General features: G+C 42.5%; 4 protein-coding genes across 9 annotated transcripts; 1 reads left to right on the forward strand and 3 right to left on the reverse strand.

The window, feature by feature from the left end:
- Positions 1 to 49: 49 nt before the first annotated feature.
- On the reverse strand, positions 50 to 3429 carry LOC117761806 (early nodulin-75-like). The gene is made up of 6 exons (XM_034586068.1): positions 3136 to 3429; positions 2307 to 2426; positions 2105 to 2223; positions 1434 to 1584; positions 1228 to 1349; positions 50 to 1152 (listed from the first exon to the last, which is right to left on the reverse strand). The coding sequence occupies exons 1-6, from the start codon at positions 3359 to 3361 to the stop codon at positions 283 to 285; spliced, it is 1608 nt and encodes a 535-aa protein (XP_034441959.1). The 5' UTR covers positions 3362 to 3429; the 3' UTR covers positions 50 to 282.
- A 578-nt stretch (positions 3430 to 4007) lies between these two features.
- On the reverse strand, positions 4008 to 8690 carry LOC117761798 (proline-rich transmembrane protein 3-like). 3 transcript variants are annotated; one of them, XM_034586048.1, is made up of 4 exons: positions 8479 to 8690; positions 8332 to 8390; positions 7051 to 7472; positions 4008 to 6573 (listed from the first exon to the last, which is right to left on the reverse strand). In XM_034586048.1, the coding sequence occupies exons 3-4, from the start codon at positions 7385 to 7387 to the stop codon at positions 4931 to 4933; spliced, it is 1980 nt and encodes a 659-aa protein (XP_034441939.1). In that variant the 5' UTR covers positions 7388 to 7472; positions 8332 to 8390; positions 8479 to 8690; the 3' UTR covers positions 4008 to 4930. The 3 variants fall into 3 exon arrangements, with proteins under 3 accessions (XP_034441939.1, XP_034441937.1, XP_034441938.1); XM_034586046.1 differs by having other exon boundaries at positions 7051 to 7561; XM_034586047.1 differs by having other exon boundaries at positions 8332 to 8690.
- A 1404-nt stretch (positions 8691 to 10094) lies between these two features.
- Positions 10095 to 16622, forward strand: LOC117761791 (glutamine-rich protein 1-like). 4 transcript variants are annotated; one of them, XM_034586033.1, is made up of 12 exons: positions 10185 to 10701; positions 11404 to 11664; positions 11778 to 11846; positions 12594 to 12731; positions 12825 to 13793; positions 14180 to 14339; positions 14548 to 14702; positions 14789 to 14903; positions 14983 to 15091; positions 15204 to 15355; positions 15457 to 15547; positions 15649 to 16622. In XM_034586033.1, exons 2-12 carry the CDS (start codon positions 11416 to 11418, stop codon positions 15836 to 15838), a joined length of 2397 nt encoding a protein of 798 aa, XP_034441924.1. In that variant the 5' UTR covers positions 10185 to 10701; positions 11404 to 11415; the 3' UTR covers positions 15839 to 16622. The 4 variants fall into 4 exon arrangements, with proteins under 4 accessions (XP_034441926.1, XP_034441924.1, XP_034441923.1 ...); XM_034586032.1 differs by lacking the exon at positions 10185 to 10701 and adding an exon at positions 10727 to 11047; XM_034586035.1 differs by lacking the exon at positions 11778 to 11846 and having other exon boundaries at positions 10095 to 10701.
- A 194-nt stretch (positions 16623 to 16816) lies between these two features.
- On the reverse strand, positions 16817 to 20370 carry LOC117761827 (mitochondrial RNA pseudouridine synthase rpusd4-like). Its single transcript, XM_034586101.1, has 6 exons — positions 19922 to 20370; positions 19299 to 19506; positions 18894 to 18987; positions 18593 to 18743; positions 18409 to 18506; positions 16817 to 17526 (listed from the first exon to the last, which is right to left on the reverse strand). The coding sequence occupies exons 1-6, from the start codon at positions 20307 to 20309 to the stop codon at positions 17323 to 17325; spliced, it is 1143 nt and encodes a 380-aa protein (XP_034441992.1). The 5' UTR covers positions 20310 to 20370; the 3' UTR covers positions 16817 to 17322.
- Between the last annotated feature and the right edge of the window lie 169 nt (positions 20371 to 20539).

Raw genomic sequence — 20539 nt, forward strand, 5'->3', positions numbered from 1 at the left:
ACAAATACTTCAGACAAAAAACAAATATACAAAACATACATTCAGGCAATGGTTGTGTATCTCAAGTTGCTTTTTATTTCCCGCTTGAGAAAATTGACATTTTGAATCCCTCTTGCTAAATGCATGACAAGATATTCAAGTTGCTAGCCCTGTAGCGATATAGCGATCGATTTCCATCAAGTAGGAAAGGATCCTTGGAGTGTTTGTTCCAGTTCTCTAGCCAAATCTATGAGGTTCATCAAAATTTGTGAGTCAGTGATGCTCCTGGGGGTCATCAGCAGACTATTTAGTTTTTGGTGGTTTCTGGTGAGGAGGGAAATAGTAATATGGAGGCACGGCGTAGTGCACAGGCTGCTGTCCAAATGGAGCTGAGTTTGTATGAGGCGTGGTTGCAGGATCAGGAAATACAGGTATTGGAGCCTGCTGAGGCGCATAATATTGCATATAAGGGTGTGGAGCATAAAAAGGCTTTTGATCAGCAGGCTTTAGGGTGTTGGCTGCAGCGGTGGCAGGCGCAGCAGTTGGAGTAGTTGGTCTTTGAGGGGGATACCTTGGTGGAGGATACAACACAGGGACCTGGTAGATCTGAGGATGCAGAGGTTGTGGTTTGGGCTGATGGTTCACAGGTTTGGGATTTGGAAGAGTTTGGTGCTGGCCTTCGTGAGGCTCTGGGAGTTTAGGGTATGGCAGGAAGTGATACTGAGGTGGCAGTGGGAACTGAGGATCAGGCTTCCAATCATATTGAGAATGTGGCATCTGAGGTAAATCAGTCTCAGGAGTAGCAGCAGGGTTTTTATTAGGAATAGACTGTGTTGGCGGTACAGTTCTGGGAAAGAAGTTATACGGAGGCCACTTATAATACTGTGCAGGACCTGAGGGAAACTGCAGCCATTGGGGTGGTGGTGCCACTGTACTCGGGGTAGGAGCAGGGGTGTGTGCTGGAGGAGTGGGCACAGGAAACACTGGTTTATGTGGAAACATAGGAAACTGAGGGTACTGAGGAAACTGATGGAAATGAGGGAACTGCCAGACCGGACTACTGTCACTAGGGGGTGAAGTTGTTGATGTGGTTGGTTTAATTTCAGGTAATGAGGGGCATGTGACTAAGAGCTCAACATCCAACAAGAGAAGAGAAAGGAAATACTCCTCATCCTGCAAGGAAAGAAACTGGGTAAATCAAAAGCATGCATACATCTCAGTGTTTAACCACAATGGCAACCACAATACCTTGTTCTCTATGCACAGGCCTCTGTTGTAGGGTGCAGTGAGTGTCAATCCTCCAGGTAATGAGTCAACAGCAATTCCACAACTGTCACAGACTGATGACAGATACACCCATGCACCAGAAACTGCAACAGCATTAATATCAGATTAGAAAACTGACCAAAGCCATTCTGGAAATCAAGAAAACAGCAATATGTCAAGTCACCTACTTTTTACTTTGAGTTCATATGCTGCAATACCCCCAAACTTCACCACCATTCCAGTTGGGAAGCAGGAAACAGAAGGTGGTGGTAGCACAGCAGGGCAGGACATGGTCATGGGTTTCCCCCATAAACGCAGTGGTAGTACATAGTCACCCCCCTGTGATATAGAAAAATTAAATAGGTTGAGCATAGAATGTAAGAATTTTAGGTCACCTTTCTTAAAACTAAAGTAAACTCAAATGGCACATAACTCAGCAAAGGCCAAACAGTCATAAAACCACATTAAAATCTGATAGATAAATCAAGAGCCATTTATTATTCAGTGGGAAATTTGTGAAAATTGTATAAAATGTCCTACAAGTTAAAGAAAGGGATAAAAATAAAAATTCTGGATCTGCACGGAGTCTTTCAGGGCCAATGTCCCATCCTTTAACCAAGTTTCATAGAAATCTGTTTTGTAGTTTTTGACAAAATAACCAACCAACAAACATACAAGGGTGACGACATAAAATAACCTCATGGGAGAGGTAACTAACAAAAGTTGATTTACTGAAGGAGTGCGATCAGTGTTAAGATAAAAGTCTAGAGATACTTTCAGTTTTGTGCAGTTTACAGATGATAACAAATGATTTTAAAAAGACCAAATTAGCTACTATGATACAAGAAATGAACCTTACCTGTTGGGTGACATGGCAGCCCTGGTAGGGTGCAGCAAAAGCCACATGCCTGCGGGACCTCTTCACAGAGGAGCCACAGCTGGAGGGCATTCGAGGCAGAGGGGTAAGAGGTCCCACACCTGTTTGTCATTAGAACCATGTTTAAAACGGAGACAATTTCGTGTTGTCCAGCATTGAAAAACAATCTAAATTTGAAACTTACCACTATTCACAAGAATGTGAGGAGCTCCTATCCGTTTGACCTTCAGAGTCATCAAGTTGTCGCTGCATTGTACTGATGGATCCAGACGCTTGAGTTTTGCAGCCATCAAACTGTGCGACACTGGAAACGCAAGCACAAACGCAATCTGTTGATGATGTTACAGGTCTGTCATTATAAACTACAACATTTAACCAAATTCATTCGCCGACTCTGAACCGATATTGTATCAAGCTTCCAAAAACGACCTACCACTCATGTTGCTGTAGACCAATATTTTGACACATGTCCTGTATAGGACCATACACATCAAGTCTCATTAATTGTTTTGATTTAACAACAAAATGCAGATTTCATAGCAATTCTGTCTCATGTTATGATCCATAGAAAGTTGTATTGGTATCCAAGTTTCATCTGCCCAATCTAAAGCTGTGGGTTGGAGTAGTAGTAACTGACTGTATATTGCCCATTCCCAGTAAAAAGTAATACATTCTCAAATGTTCACTTGGACTTTATTAAACAGAAACTGGCAGATTTCACACAGTTATGTATGAGGGATTTTTTTCTCCTTTCAAGTCTTAATCTAAATTCAATACCCATAATATTTAAAGTATGAAAAGATGCACTACAATTTAGAGTCAAATATTTTAATATATAGATGTTAGGATATTTACCACAGAGTTTCTTAAAAAATATTACTTATACATTTCTTAAGCCTGTTTAAATTAAAAGCACATCTCAGACCTTATTGACATTAAGAGACATTTTCTCATCAGTCATTAGTCAGTTTCTTTGAGTTGTATCATTGTGAGACAGATGATCTGTAACTTACCAGGAGCCAACTTTTCATCACCCCCTTTAGGAGACAAGGTGAGAGATCCGTATCGAGTTGGGAGTGCAGATCCATGTTGTCCATCATCAGACACCACACTCCTGAAGTGAAGTCTGCCTTGTAACACAGGCAAAGCTCCTAAATCAACAGCTTGTCCATTAAAACCTTTTAGAGACGCTAGAGTCGCGGTCACTATGAAGAACAGCATATCATTTCTAAAAGGCATCCCACCTCTGATGATGAGTGCACTTTACGCATGTGCTGTGTGTAAAACTGTTGATAAGCTAATCACTAAGGTGGTCAGTGTGTGGAGCTGCCTCAAATAAATGCTTCCCCTCAGGGCTGCTTAATTGACGAGCCAATCACAGGCAGCCAGGTGTGAGGAGCTAAGGAGAAGCAGGCGATGACCCATCAAGGACTCATGACACGTGAAGGAGAATTATAAGGAAGAGGGAAAATGAAGAGTAGCTTTATTTCAACATGTTCTGTCATCTAACCAACTGTTGTCACTGTCTTTTTTCTGATCCTGCTTTACAATAACTTGGCTGAGAGTCTAGATCTCGATTTATATTTAATGTAACTATATGTTTGAGAATATAATGGTGAGAAGTAACAAATATCAATAAGTACTGTAGTTATTTCTCAAATAGATTCATCACAAAAAAGGTTTAAGATTAGAGTTTGAATAAATAATCAGCTTTTCTTGTTATTTTAACCAAAGCTTGATTTGACCTTTGACCTCAGAATGTTACCCTGGTGAGACAGAACTAAAAGTGTAAAGATGCTTGCTGTGATCAGTTCTACTATAAAAACATTTTTCAAGCTATTTGATTTATAAAAAGCAATGACTGTGACTTTGAATGATTCAAAAAGTTGCTTTATTTACAACAAAGTGAAAACATCCAATCATATTGCAGTGGTAGCTTAACATATACATACTAACCTAACTTTTAACAGTTACAAAACAAATCTGATGCAGGCCAGATGTTGACTCAGATAATGGGAAATTTGTTATGTCCTGCATAACATTGGCATATATAAACAAACATTATACAACTCGCATTATGAGATAGTCATATTATCTAGTATTTCCTGCCATTTCCACCCATTTAAATGTTTTTAAGCATTTCACATATAAAACTGTATCAGAAGATCAAATGAAAGTCAAAGCCTTATCTTTTCCAAAACATACACATCTTGTAAACTCAAGGGATACATTTGCATACCACTCTAAGCGTGTTTGTGCTGAATATTTGAAGCATACTTCAGGTCAAGACCAAATTAGATTAACAAAAGAAAGTAATTTTTGCATGCACATGGTCCATTTCTTGCAGAAGCAATACTTTCTAGAGTGATTATGTCCTTTTAGGAAGTTAAGATGATTTAAAATAAGAAGGACTAGTGATCCTAAGGGCTTTAAATATCCACTAGGATTAAGGGGGGGGGGGTCTGTTTTTTAGAAATGTAGTCTATTATTATAATTGTTTTTATAATTACCTGACACTAAGAATTGTTGTGTTTTTGTTACATTCGAATGAGCCCTTTATATCCACATGGGGAGCAGGTGCTCTTCCATGGAGTCCGGCATCTTGCACCACCATGTCTCTACAGTAGCTTAGAACGGACAAAACAAACACTGGCTCGAGGGATAGCCTTTCACATATTTAGGTTACCTGAAGGCCACCGTAGGTTCTCCTGACCTATGTGCTTGGAAGAGGTGAGGGGTGTTCAGTTGGTTGCAATCTGCAACTTCACCACTAGAAGCCACTTAAATCTAGACACTGAACATTCAAATTTAGAGGTCTGTGACATCATTAGACTTGTCATACCGATGCATCATTGCTGACAGCTCTGAATTAAACTCTCCTCCCTTATAGACAGGGGTTTGGGACCCAATGCTTCCACTATAATCAGCTGTGGCACTGGGTGACAGTATTTGCTCACTGACTTGGAAATGATCAAGTGATGCAGAAATAGACTCTGTATCTAACAACCACCCATAGCGAACATAAGTTGGAGGGAATGATGTTGTGTCTCCATGATTGGCTTCTGTGTGAGTCCAAGAGGTCGGTGTTGACAGGGGTCCTTCAAGATGTTCATGGTGAAGGGCATTGTGAATGCTGCGCCTGAGGTTGATAGGAGACGGGGGCCGCATTTCAAATTCTATCAGTGAAAGAATACATTGACGTTCCCCTACTTTTTGCCACAGTAGTGCAGGCTGAGAGTCTGAGTTGCTATTGTGAACTGCATCAGGCGGGTATTCTACTGTATGGATAGATGGCTGATCATCATATGGGCACCGTATGTTATAACTGACATTTGCTCTAGCCAGGTTATATTTTGCCCAGTTATTTGGCATCAATTCTTCCCAGGTTTTCTCCGATTTTCTCAGTGGCCCTTTTCGCACGTTGGCCAGGAACCTACACCACAAGCTTTTCTCCTCCATCCCTTTAAACATCCCAAATCTGATCGGCCAGTAATCAGCCCTTGACTCTCCATTAGAGGGCATCCAGAAGATCCAAGATCCCAGGACAAGCAAAGAGAAACCCCAGGATAACTCAAGGATTCTCGCCCAAAACTGACTAAGCCACCAGCCCCAGCCAAAGCGCCTCCAGTTCCCCAGTAACCCATAAAGCCAGAGGAGACTATACATCTGAAGGCTGCAGCAGAGAACCCCAAAGAAGGCGCACACTGCTGTTACCCGCTTTGCTCGCCTGTCAATCCTGTGTGAAGGAAACCACTGAGGCACAGACGACATGAGGAAGGGATCTCGATAAGAGAGTGACTTGGTGAGGATTCCCATGCAGAATGGGAGGCCCCAGCAGAGGGAGAGTGTCTGCAGCAACAGAGGGAGAGCAGGGCATAGAGTTGTGGAGTATAGGTCTGCTACAAGTAATGGAGTGCAATGTGATATAGCCAGCCCTCCAACGACCCATGGGCGTTGCAGCTTTGGAGGAAAAAAGAATAACTTCAACCCCTCCAGTGTCACCAGAGCGAGGGCAACCTGTGCCCACAGAAGAAGCTGGAGAGGGACATTATGGAGCGCTGCTAGAGTAGCACGAGAGAGAATCTGATGGGTACCATAAGGATCAAGTAGCAGGAGGACACCACGCAAAGTACCACCCATAACTAGGAGACTGTTCTCCAGGGTCAGGGCATGACAGAGGGAATGAGGGAGGATGCATGCACTGGCCATTCCCAAAACTGCCAGGACTGCCATCAGTATGAAAAGGCTGGCACATCCAAAGACATGTAGTTCCCAGACGAATGCCAGCGTGCGGCTCATGTCGTCCCAGAGCAGATTGGTGCCATTCTGGTTTTTAAGAACAACACAAGGTCTAAGACCAAGCACACAGGGACCTCCAGGTCCATGCGAGTTGCGATTTGTCAAGGAGGTAAACAGATTTGTTTGGACGGGGCGTTTAAGGCTGTCACCACCTGAAAGAGAAAGGACGAAAGAAAGGAGAAAAGACTTGGATACAGAATAATGAATCCATCCATTATCAATGCCGCTTAACCTTTGAGAATCGCAGGGGGAGCTGGAGCCAATCCCAACTGGAATTGGCTGAGAGGCAGAGTACACTCTGAACAGGTCGCAAGTGTATCGCAGGGCCAACATACAGAGATAAACCACAATTCACACTTCACATTATACTGAATCATTCAACTTGTAACAGTACAAAGTTCTTGGAAAACACATGCTCTTTAAGCACAAGGTCAAAAATTGAGAAGTGTATACTTCTCATATTCTTTGGTTAGTTTGCATATTACTGAATCTGTTAAAATATCCTGCATCTGTAGTGTTTTTTAAATATATGGGTTGAGGGTTGTATGTATCTGACACTGACTGACCCTATGAGGAGAAGCTGAATAGTACTCGGCTTGACTTCTCTTGACAATCACATGTTCACTTACCATCCAGAGAGTCATCCTTTCCTCTGGATGCACGAGTGTCTTTGAACTGTTCCTCAGCTGTCATGTGCCTGCCTTCCAAGAAAGCTGACTCTGAGATGACGTGCACACTGGGGTGAGCGGGTGCTGTTATTGAAGTATAAGCTTTGTCAGCTCCTCTGTCCTGGGCCCGTAAGTGGGGTAGTGAAAGTTCTAGTGCTCTAGTTAAAGTGATTCCAAGCCAAGGTTGGTTTCCATCGCTGGCTCCCTCGTGCCCCACTGGAATGTGAGTTATATTAAGTTGACGTGATGCTGCACTGTCTACATTATGTCCGTTGCCTTCCACAGAATCACTGGCCATGATGAAGGCATTGTTGTTTCTGTCCGTGCTTCGATTTATTTGGACGGAATCAGAGTTGTCCAGTGAATGTGAAGTTTGAATTAGACTTCCAATTGAAAAGAGACACACAATTAATGTAATGAAGAGCACAGTGGAACCCTCCATTTTTTGGCACCGAAACGTAAATCCAGAAACCTAAAGAAAAACAAAGAAGAGGAAGAGCTGACGTGTGATTCCACATAATATTTTGAGCTACAGGATATTTTACATAGTTGTTCAAAAGTTGATAGTAGAGAGACTTTGGATGTTAAGTAAAGGTAAAGGAGTCATACAGAATCCCAGATTACGAATCTGGAGGTTCAAGCCTGTAAAGGACATTAATCCCCTTGAGTAATCTAGTGGGACTTCACACTCTGTGGACGAGACAGCTTGGCAAAACTACAGCATAAGCCATCAGATCTATCTGTGCTCAGTGGGTCACAGACAGCAAGCTGCCAATTCAATAAACCACCAATGAAAATAGAAAATAAATAGATAATAATAAATAGAAAATCATATAGGAGACGATGGAGCACAAGTATCATGTAAAATAATCTTCTTTTTTACCATGATGTATTCTTGCAGGTGACCTGGTTTTGCAAGTGCAGCCTCGGCAGAGTTTTGACAATAAATGAATGTTGTTTCTGTTTCTGTTTATTTTTACTCGGCTCAAAACATAAACCACAAGGCTAACAAATACAGCATGTCCTGACTTACTGTTGAGAAATTCTACAATTTGATTACATTTTTTAAATGGTGGATCAAAACACAACTGCAAATTCATTAAAAAGCTTTTCATGCAGGGCTGTAGTGGATTGTGTAGTTATTACAGTTATTTCACAATATTACCAAAACACGTTGCCAGTACAATTTGTGCTGCAAACTAATCCACCCCCCTTCATTATTGCCAGATAATTCAGATATACCTGTGATTCCTTGTGTCCTGCTTCCTTTTAATGCCTCATGCGTTGCACTCCATCTCTCGCTGCAGTAAAAGTGTCAGTAACATCAGATTTCTGGTGTGGGAGATGAAGAGCGTCAGAGTGAGGACAGAATAGAATGGATTTACCCACATGCTCACAGCCATAAAGTCTTCAAGCTGGCGTCTTATTCCTGTTGCAGCACTGCCTGGTGACTTGGCAGTCTCCTATCATGATGTCATCTGTAAACACAAAGAGCGGGGCCCAAATACCAGGGGTCACTTCCACAAAAAAAGCTTGTGGAAATATCTGCCAGGTTATTGCATTCACATGCAGAGATTTTAAAAAGTGAATACAAGTAAAGAGTAAATAACAATCCACTGGCTCTTTCGACAGCACTTGCGTTGAGGTAAATCCCTTCTGAAAAGGATTACATTAAGATTCTTACAGTGGCACAAAGTCACATGAAGTGATACTGAGGAGCCAAATAGACACATACACTCTGAAGGGCTTATTAATTTGGAAAGTATTTGCAAGGTCTGATGCCAAACATAACATGGCCAATGGACTGAATATGTAATGCATCAACATATGATGAAATATATATATATTTAAAAATATATATCATGCATCATTGGGATGTAAAGGCATGTCGTTATGAAAAAATATGAATATACATGTATAACTACCACCACCATTTCCACCAGAGAGCAGAATCTCAGCTCTTCTGCAGTGAGTGTGGGAATTAACTCTTTCCTCTCCAGTGTGTCAGGGGCACAGCCCATGCTTACAGCGCATCTGTGTAGGTCTACCTTAAGACGGGCGAGAGGCAGTTTGTTGTGGAGCGAGCAGGGGGAGGCCCTCAGTGGCACATGCCTGGCTCTTTAAGGCAGACTGGGGAGGTTAGATTTTGTTAAAGGCACATGCATTCAAATGTGTGCCAGGCCTGGTTCACTTAATGGTCAATTCAAATTGTCTAGTGAATATTATAGATGGACAATTATAGTGATGTAGTGACACAAAGAGGAGGTTGTCTGACAACAGTGAGACCTATTTTATTTCATTTTAACAGAGCTTTCATCCACACCTCATGGATAATGTGACCTGTACAATAAAACACAAATGGAGATTAGATTTTGAGAATAGCCTGCAGTTGATGCTGTCATTCAGATTAACTATCCATCCATATATCTATCTATCTACCTCTCTCTCTTTCTATCTGTCTGTCTGTCTGTCTGTCTGTCTGTCTATCTATCTATCTATCTGTCTGTCTGTCTGTCTGTCTGTCTGTCTGTCTGTCTGTATGTATGTATGTATGTAGTTACATAGCCTGCAGTTGATGCTGTCATTCAGATTAACTATCCATCCATCTATCTATCTTTCTATCTTTCTATATGTCTGTCTTTCTAGCTACATATCTATGTATCTATCTATCTATCTGTCTGCTCTGTCTGCCTCTCTATCTATTTATATATCTATCTATATGTCCGTCTATCTATCTAAATATCGACATATCTGTTTATCTATCTATCTATCTGTCTGTCTGTCTATCTATCTAAATATCTATGTATCTATCTAAATATCTGTCTATCTATCTATATAGATAGATAGATATATTTATATGTCTATCTATCTATCTTTTAGTTAATAATAACAACAATAGGTAATAGATAATAAGTACATGTGTAGATATGATGGTACTTGTGGTATTTTGGTGAGGGCCCGTTCAAACAGAAACATAATGAAATCTGATGAGGCTCCACCACAGATGGGGACATGTGTGGTGAATTGTGCACATGGGTCTGTGTGTGTGTTGTGTTTTCAGTGTTGATATGTCAGCAGCACAGATCCACATGTGTTGGTCGTGCAGTGGGGCGGAGGGGGGCTGGTGTTAGCAGGACAGGCCGCCGCCTCGCACATCATCAGTCTGAAGAGGAGTCGCGTTGATCTCGGGGCCTTTACTTCCGTCGTTTTATATCCCGCTGGATGAACACCGAGGGCCCGCTGCTGTCCGTGTGTTCGTGCGGTGCAGGGTGTAGGAACACTACCCGTGATTCCTCTGGACAAATCAATCCGAGCTCTGCTGGAGCTTCGGGAAACTTATTGTTTGTTTTTTTTCTACGCACCACAGCCTGGATCTCAGCTCAGCCCCCGAAACAGGCAGACGTCAGAGACCTCGCCTGCCGCCCGCCGCCGCCGCCGCTGCTTCTTAATTCTATCTAATCGCAGCATTGTTTGTGGGGATTTCCACCGCTGCCACATTCACTATGTGGCGGGGTGAGTGGCACGCTGCCTGGTAGCTGTTCGACGTTTATCGGCTTTTTAGTTTTAAACACCGTGCCTTGGCGGAAAGAAGAGGATTTCGTTTTATTTAAGGTAGCATGACGGGATCCGGAGCCCCCGAGCTAGCTAGCGAGCAGTAGCACCGCGGTTAGCTAGCTCGTTAGCCCCGTGCAACTGCAATGAATGGACTGTTTATGTTGGTGTTTGTTAACGCGCACGGTGTTTTAATTACACGGTGTATATTTATAAGACGTCACTTTGGTATTTAACGGTGTCTAAATACAGTTATTGATCCACATATGCGCGCGTGTTGTGACAAAACACTGCCTAGCTAAGTGGGAAGCTAGCATGCTAACAACTAGCTAACGTAGACGCTGTTGTTAAACCAGAACTAAAAATGTCTGGTGATCGTAGTGTCGGTGCTTCGATACTGGTTCACGCATATAATGAAAATAAGTATCTCATAATATACATGTACGTGTATGTGTGCTGTCTATGTGAATTATGTTTAAATTACTAAAAAGTTGAAGCGTAGAAGACATTTTAGGACAAGTTAAAATGCACTTTGTCCCTTGTTATTACAACGCACCCTTTTAAATTAGCAGCTATTGAAGTTATACTTTTAAAGTTCATTATGTTGTGCTAATATAATTGCAGGTCCTAGAGTAAACAGCTGCCTCCTCTTCGTTACACTGATCTGCATTGAAACTTTCATTGCAGCCCTTTATGAATATGAGATGTTTGGGACTTGAAGCGTTTCAAGTGTTTTTCAGATCCATTCTCTTCTCCCTTCAGGTCAAAGTGACAATGAATGAGCAGGACAGTGGGGTGGTGTCCTTCGATGAGTATGTGCGGCAGAAGGCCCGCACTGTTCCCCAGCACAGGATGAAGGAGTTCCTGGAGTGTCTTTCCAAGGGCCCCGAGGTGCTGCAGGAGTTCAACCAGCAGGAAGGTGCCGCCACCACCACAGCCATGGTGTACCAGCAGCAGGACGCCAACTGTATCTACACAGACAGCACAGAGGTGGCAGGGTCGCTCCTAGAGCTGGCTTGCCCGGTAAGATCCTTTTCTTAGAATGGTTATTCTCCTTGGACAATGTTATCACAGTTTATCAATCAGCCACACGGCCCATATATACTTATTAGATATGTGTTTTATGATGGGTACAGGTGACTTCTGCAGAGATTTCACCTCAGCTGTCTGTGCACCAGGGGTCTGATCAGCAGCTCCAAGTGCAGGTTGGTTTATAGCCAGTTTCTGTTTCTCACCAACATTACAAGCCAGATGGGGCAGGGTGGAGGGGTCCTGAAACACAGTCGTTGCTCACTGTCAAGAGTAAAACAGATCAAATAGCAGTGTGGTGTTTGATTGTCTTGGTTAAAGTTACATTAATTGCAGTTTGAGTTAAGTAGTTTTGTTTTGCCAGCTCTGACACCTGAATCCTCTTACTGTTGAGAAAAGATTCGAGATTCCAGGTCGAAACAAAAATAAATTTGCCGTCAGTTTTTCCCATTGACAGTATAGCTCCCACACTATAATACTCATAGTACATGAGACAGCATTCACTTAATCCTTTATTTATTCACTTCATGGTTAACCATGCCTCTTCCCTACTTGCTATTTAGAGAAATGTCTGTGGCTACACATTAAAATATGATCAATAATTCACCGTTTCGCAACTCCTGTACTTGTCTTTTACTGTGTCTGTAATTGTATAAATATCCCGTTAGGTTAAGATTCTCTATTTTATTTCTGCGGAGAAGAAATGTTTCTTTGACAACTTACCCTGATACCCTGTCTCAGTGTTAATTGTTTTTGTATCATTGAAGCTTGATATTTTCTTATCAAAAATACCATTATTAATTTAGAGATAAACTCCTTGAAATTAATGCGTGGAATTCGTCATAATTTGTCAGTGAACTGTGAAGTATATTATTTTGAACTTGTGTGTCTGTTTATTTTCCATGCTACCCCCTCTATGCCAGGTTCAGATCCAAGAACAGCATGGCCAAACCATCAGCCAGGTTCTTCAGGTGGCCTCGCCCTCCCAGCAGGATTTGCAGGGAATCTCTACAGCTCAGTTCATCCAGCATGGAGATCTCACAGAGGAGCAGCAACAGCAGGTGCAGTTTAATATCAGTCACTCATATCAGGTGTATCCATGTGATGGATTTTTGCTGTGTTTTTTTTTTTTTACACAATGCTGTCTGTTACAGATTCAGGCACAGCTGGTTGCAGCTGTAGCCGGAGGACAACAAATCCAGTTACAAGGAACGCAACATATTCAGCTGCCAGGGGGCCAGCAAATTCAGCTTCAGGCTGGTCAACATATTCAGTTACAAGGAGGCCAACAGATTCAACTGCAGGGTGGACAACATATTCAACAGATTCAACTGCAGGGTGGACAACAGATTCAACTGCAGGGTGGACAACAGATTCAACTGCAGGGTGGACAACAGATTCAACTGCAGGGTGGACAACAGATTCAACTGCAGGGTGGACAACAAATTCAACTGCAGGGTGGACAACAAATTCAGCTACATGATGGCCAACAGATCCAGATCCAGACCATAGAGGCCATGTCTCCTACCCATCAACAGGACTCTCCTAGGGAGGTAGAGAGGAGGTCTGGTTCTGCCTCAGCTGTTCTCCAACCTGCCAAGAAACGTAAGGTGGATGTCCCTCTAGCTGTTTCCTATGCTGTTCCACAGGGTCAGCAGGTGGCTACTGTTCTGGCCATCCCTCAAGGGCAGCAGCAAAGCTATGTGTCGCTACGACCAGATTTGCTCACAGTTGACAGTGCTCAGCTGTTCAGCACCACAGGGACAATCACAGGTCCCACAGGTGAGACCTGGACCATCCCTGTGTACTCTGCGCCACAACAGCAGGGTGTAACTCACATTGCCTTACCACAGGAAACGTACAGCACAGTGCAAGTTACCACCACCAACGGTAAGGACAAAATGTCCCCCAGGTCTGCAGATGTGCAGTTGGCCTCCGCTGGGACACAGGAAGAAATGGTACAGACCCTGTTCCCAGCGCAGTTCATGAACGGGAACATTCACAACCTTGTGGCAGTGCAGGCTGTAGGAGGGACTTACAACACTACACAGTCGGTGCACATATGGGACCCAAATCAACAGAGTCAAGGAGAAGAGGGGCAAGAACAGCAGCTCCATCTGCAGGTTAGAATACAATTTTACTAACAGACATCTAGACCTGCAATTGAGTTGGTCCTATGCTTTGTAGTGTGTTTTTCCAAAGCTCAGGGAATGTGGAGGATAAAATGAACCCAAACTTGTGGCATACATGTATTCTTGTAGTCCAGAAATCAGTATTTGAAATCTACCAATTTAACGCTTCTTATAGTGTTGGAGACCTTCCTAATACATCTTGCTTTTTCTCCTGATGTTTCCCTTTTTACTATTTGTCTGGGTTTTTTTCTGTCCTTTTTCAGACCGACGTCTTTAAAAACCACGCGTGAATTATTTTCGACATAATTATCTAAAGGTGTGATTTAGCCTTTGCGGCCCTCTTTCCCACAAAGCATTCACTTTTTTATTTTGTGCAGGGTCAAGTACAGACGGAGGCTGAAGCTGAACCGCCAACTGAAATTCTGGTTCCTGTCTGTCTAAAGCCAGAGGAAGGCCTGGAGGTCTGGCGGCTTTGGGCGAAACGGAAAAACATAGAGTTAAGCAAGCAGGAGAAAACCAGTCTTGCCCCAATAGGACGTAAGTCAATCGTTTTATCACACATTCACAACAACACTGATATATTTCATTATATGTATTAACACCACCAGAAGCAATACATTTTCATGAGCCGGTCATGAAGTACTTTTTTTAACTTTCCTTCTTGTAACTGAGAAATTAGCAAGTGAACTTTGTAGCATTAGTTAATGAATTCTGCCTGTGTTCATCTCTCTTTGGTTGTGTCCAGGTCGCCAGCCGCTGCGTTTTCAAGAAGACTTGGTGTCTAGTGCTGTAGCCGAGCTAAACCTGGGTCTTTCCCTGATGACGCAGGAAGCACGTGGATCAGAAGAAGAAGAATTTTCCCCTGACGTTCTGTATTATGTATTCTTGTGTATACAAAAGGTTAGTATCACCCTGTTTGAACATGAAGATTGTTTAACCATCCAAAAATCCTATCATACGGTATTTCTTTATGTTTCACTTTATAGTACATCGCCGACAACGGACGTGTGGATGATGTTTTCGCTGATCCATATTACACACGTTTCTGTGCGTCCTTACACAACATCCTTGATGGCTGGAAACCAAGTGTCCACCCGTTAGGTGAGAAAGAATCAACATGTACGCTTGTTTTTTGTTCTTCAATTTAAAACAATTACTTATTTTTGCATTTAAATCTTAGGTTACATCATTCCAAGTCATGTGACAGAGGAGATGCTGTGGGAGTGTAAACAGCTCGGTGCACATTCGCCAGCCACACTCCTCACTACCCTAATGTACTTCAATACAAAGTGAGTAACCACCACTTACTGGCCCCAATCTGCTCTCTGTAATGATAGTTATGTATTTCAGATGTAAACACACTTGTAGATGTAAACTGTTAAAAATCTTTCTTTGTTTCAGGTATTTCTGCCTGATTACACCTGAACAGCACATGAAAGTAGCTTTCTCTAAGGTCCTCAGACACACGAGGAAGAACCCCACCAATGCCAAGGACAAAGCAACCAGCATCCGCCTTCTCAAAGGACAAGGTCCACACAGTGCCGGACAGAAAGGTGCTCATTGCATTTAGCCTCAGTCGAAGTCTTTCTTTGAATTGCTGCCTTTGAGAAGCAGAAACTGCTGACGCTGACTTCTTTTGTGACATCTGTTTCAGGAACTGACGACATGTATGAAGAACAGATTGAAGATCCGGAGAATCCACTTCGCTGTCCCATTAAACTTTATGACTTTTACCTCTTCAAATGGTGAGTGACATTAAATCACAGAAACCCTTTTTAGCTGGATTACTCTTCAATATGAAGACAAAAAAATATTTTAAAAATATCCCTTCTTTTCCTTTTTCCAGTCCTCAGAGCATTAAAGGACGCAATGATGCGTACTACATGACTCCAGAACCTGTCGTTGCACCCAACAGCCCAATGTGGTACTCATCGCAGCCGCTCACAAATCAGCAAGTGGAACAAATACTGGCTCGCATCATCGTGGTCCGAGAGATCCAGGAGATTATTGGTGTCAGTGCAGAGAACATGGGCTAAACTGAGCGGACTGTCTGGACTGATGGGGACTCGTTCCACAGTCACTGATTGTTGACTATGCAGTAGCTGTCCTGACTTTAAACTTCACTGGCCATCTCAAATAAAATGGATCAACTTCTGAAACAATCATTTTTCTTCTGAGGAGTATACACGAGAATTTCTCTCCTTACTTTTTCTGCTTTCAGCTGATTGGGTGGACTTCTCTTTCTCTTGACCACCAACGTAAGCCATCGCCTCTGTAACCTGGCAGTTAAGCAAGGTTTTATTCTCACCACTGCGGGAACACTGGTCAGTCTGTTGGATTGCTGCTGTCTCAGCTGAGCAGGTGTTACTTTTTCCTGTAAAAGTCAAATCTTCTGAATATATGAAGATATTTCTCCCTCAACTTCTTATCCTCACAGTCAGTTAATGTCTTACTTCTCCTCAAGGTCCCACTATGATACATTACATCTTAAAGGACAATTACAGGGGCCACTGCTCAAGGTTCCTTCTTTTTTTTTTCTATACTGATTGCATATTGAATCATGTATTGATATGTTCAAAAATACAAAACTTGTGCCTGTTTTTTCTAAAAACAACAAAAAGACGTAATTTGTGCTTGTGGACAACCCAAGCGGACCCTCAGAAATTCACATGGTCAAGTGCTATACTGCAGTCATGTGGGCGGAAACATTTTTCTCAGGTCAAAGCTATCCATTAAAGAACACCCGTCAAGGATTTTATTTGCCAACTTACTCCTGTATGTCTGTGTGTATAGTTGGTTATTAAACAGGATATGCAGGTGGAAACATCCTTGTCCAGCTCCACTGTTAATCCTTGAATGAAGAGTCGTGTCATGCAGTTTGACAATGACAAGAATCTGGCACTCACTAGTCTGGACATACAACTGATGTTTGAAACAAGGATTCCCAATGGGCCTTTTAAAACTGACTTATTACAGCATTCACATGATACCTCCAGGGAAATGACACGTAATTGTAGTTTTACTACATTGAAAAATAGTTGTAAATCAATTTTTCTTCATTTGTTTATTACTAAAACAAGTTGTGTAGCACTGTACAGTCATTTACTACAGTCTCTTCTGATTGACCTCAGCTTTACACTAGCATGACAATGGAACACATACCTCCGCCAAGGCCGATCAATCGCACACATTGTCTGGTTCTTATAGTAGAAATATAAAAGGAAATTGTTAACATGTCAAAAAATATAATGCAAGAAAATAGAAAAATGTTATTTCTTCCAAAGAATCATCCCCGCACCAAGTTTGGAGGAAATAGGTTTTGTAGTTTTTGTATAATCCTGCTAAAAAAAATAAAGAAACAGATGAAAACATAACCTTCTTGGCAGAGGTAATGCATTCATTTCCATTTAATTTAAATGGTTACACACTTTTTCAGGCTGAAATCCTTCACAACTGATGCCCACTAATTTGAAGACATCGTTTGGACTGAACAGAATTTAACACAAAAGCAAGGATGTAGTTATTGATCTTCCTTTTTGTCGGGAAGACTTAAATGCAGTCGCTTCAGTGTTTGTGTGAAGTATTTAGGCAGCGGACAGGACACGTCGACGTCTGCTTGACTAACTTGTGGCAGTGTCAGCTGTCGAGCGTGCAAATAAAGAGGAAGATGCCGGATCTTGCTCTGTTCCAGGCCAAGCTTTCCCAAAACACGTTCCGGTAATTTCTGTGGACCAAAATGTACAGTTAAGTTATTTACAAAAACTTGTAGGAATGTGGGTCGTCCTTTTCCTTTTGTAAATAAGTTATAATACAAATACAAGTATAGGCAAATAACACTCAATTTCTGAATTTAAATGAACATGTTAATATTTAAACAAGAACTTAAAACATGATGGAGCAGATTTAAATCTTGGCTTCCAGGAGGGTTTTCTATCACACACAGTCGTCAGGAGCAATTTGAGGTTCAGTATCTTGCCCGAGGACACTTTGAAATGCGGACCGGAAGTGCCGGGGATCAAACAAGCAACCTTCTGGTTAGGGGTTAACCCTCTCTACATCCTGAGCCACAGCCAAACTAAAAAGGACCATCCACCAATCAAAGTACACATTTAACACCGGCTGTGCCTGAGTTTGTCCTTTGTCCTACTTCAAAACCAAACTGCTGGTAGATGCTTTTGAGGCATTTGCTCACTGTTAGAGGTAAGTCACTCATGTTCCAGTGGCAGACACCATCCCCACCTGTATTTACTGATTCTCTGGCATATTCCGCTTCTAACTATTCAAGTCCCATGTGAGACTGAGCTCGAGTCATATTTGAGGACAACCTCTAAGAGAGGAAGGCAGCTGTGACTGATAAACACTGAACTATTTTGGTCTCTAAGCAAATTAAACACAAATGGGGTTTACACCATTTATTGCCATATGCCATTAGTGGAGAATTGTGTCTGTCGGTGGAGCACAAGTGAAATGATGTGACAAACTTAAAATCTGCCACTAAAACATGAGTGGCATGATGTTGGCTGTTAACCGATGCTGATGCTGCTGCTGGTTTATGTACATGTGTCAGTTTCACCCTGGTCTCTGCTATATTAGAAACACACTGTACCTGGGGTGCCAGTTTATCCAAGTGGGAATATTTATGGTCGCCGAGAATAGGACAAGCCACAGCTAAGGCCATGTGAACCCTCATCTGGTGTTTCGCTCCTGTGGACAAGAAAAATGAAGAAATTAAAGTTAAAGCTGAAGACAACAAAAAGAGATTGTCAGTAATTTAAGAAGAATCTTCTAACCGGTTAAAGGCTGAAGCTCCACAAGGCTGCAGCCACCGCTGCTGTCCAGGACTCTGTACCTGGTCACGGCAGGATGAGCTTGTCTATGAGCTCGCACTTTGGTTACACCATCACCTGCATCATTCATTTTGAAAAGAGGACTTAACGCCATCTGAAATTAAAAAGAATCGTGAGAATGAAGAAACCACACACCTTACATTGAGCAGTTCTGCAATAACACTGAAATGAAATAGAGTTTTAATCAATGACTAAACAGAAATAAAAAATACTTGCTACAGCATGTAAAGTACAGAAGAGGCACCTTGTAGTGCGGCCGAGGGCCTGCGACTCCTCGCTCTATGATGGGAATATCAATCAGTCCTTCAGACGGCACAGGAACCCCCACTGTGATGACCCTGAGGGAGATCAGTGAACAGGAGAATGTGAACTGAGAAGTATGGCAAGTGACACCTTGCATGTGACACCTTGAATCTATTAAGCCGTTCTCAGACATGAACTCCGGAGAATGTCCACACGATTAGGTCCGGACTTTCTCCAGAGTTTACTTTTCCCATGAGAAGAACACAGCAGGAGATTTCCCAATCAGACGCTTTCACAACAACATAGAAATCTCCGGAGCATAGAGCCCTTTTGGAGAATGTCAGGAGATTATCCGGAGTTCAGTGCATGTCTAGTGTAATGCAAGTGTATTATATTCATATTTTACCAGTATTTTCTTGTCACTTGGTTGTTTCTGTGCAGGTTGAGTATGTGCTCTGCTGCCTCTTTATTCCTGGCCAGTAGGATAACTCCTGTCATCTCCTTCTCCAGGCCCAGACAGGGGAGCAGCTGCGAGTCAGACCTCACCTTCATCCCGTCCATCATTTTGGAGAGGACAGGAAGCACAGATGAAATGGACGTGACCCTGGAGTCATCTGAGAGACAACAACAACAACAACAACAACAACAACAACACATGTTTTCATCCAGCTTCAGCTTGAGATTCAATATATCCAACCATTGAAACAGTCATTATAGACATCTTCAATACTGCAACAGGACTAAGGCATGATCAATACTATCAGGCAGCTGATGTTATCAACAAATACTGACTTATCTCATATATAGGAACATACAAAATCCTGAAAGATTGTTCAACAATGAAGTGAATTCTCAGTTGCAGCCCTACATCAGAGGCAAACTTGATTTTGTCCAAGTAATCAGTTAATGACCTTTTTGCACTTGAAATATATTCTCTCACCTGATCCCCACGAACAACCTAATCGAGCCAAGTCAATAAAGCGGTGCAGATGAGTAATATGAACTGGGGCAGGCTGCTGGTTTGTTTACCTCTGAAAGGAACTCCATGTGGTTTACTGATGACCACTACATCTTTATCCTGGTACAGCACGCTTCTGAGCAGGTGTTTGGCCAGCACGTTAGGGTGAACGTTTTGAAGCTGCAGACTGAATCGCTTCAGCTCCTCCACCCTCTTCTGCTGAGCGGACACCGGAGCCTCGGCGGCCGGCGGCGTCTTCCTCTCCTGCTGGACCTTCCGGGCCAGGTCAGCGGCTGTCAGGCGAGGTTTCTCCCCCGCGGCGGTGGCCTGGCCCCGGCTGAGGAAGGACGCTGGGCCCGGGTCCCGGCGGCAGTTTGTCCGCGATCTGAACGGGGTCAGGAGGGTTTTCACTCCGGAGCTCCAGTCACCGGTCCGGGCTATTCTTCTACAGCTGTTCATGGTGGATTAGTGTTAGTTTGACATTAACCTCAGAGAAGCTCTCACACACAAACAGGAAACATTACTTCCGAGTGGTACCTTTCAAAATAAAAGCATGAGGTTTGTAAGAAGTATATTTTTCAAAATACAAGAACATATTACGATATTGTTAATATGAACTTTGAATAAAGTCACACTAATGAACTGTAGAACTAATATTTAGTTCCACAAGCAAAGAATTGTTTTGATAT

The sequence above is a fragment of the Hippoglossus hippoglossus genome, chromosome 5 (assembly GCF_009819705.1).
Source record: "Hippoglossus hippoglossus isolate fHipHip1 chromosome 5, fHipHip1.pri, whole genome shotgun sequence".
Lineage (NCBI taxonomy): Eukaryota > Metazoa > Chordata > Actinopteri > Pleuronectiformes > Pleuronectidae > Hippoglossus > Hippoglossus hippoglossus.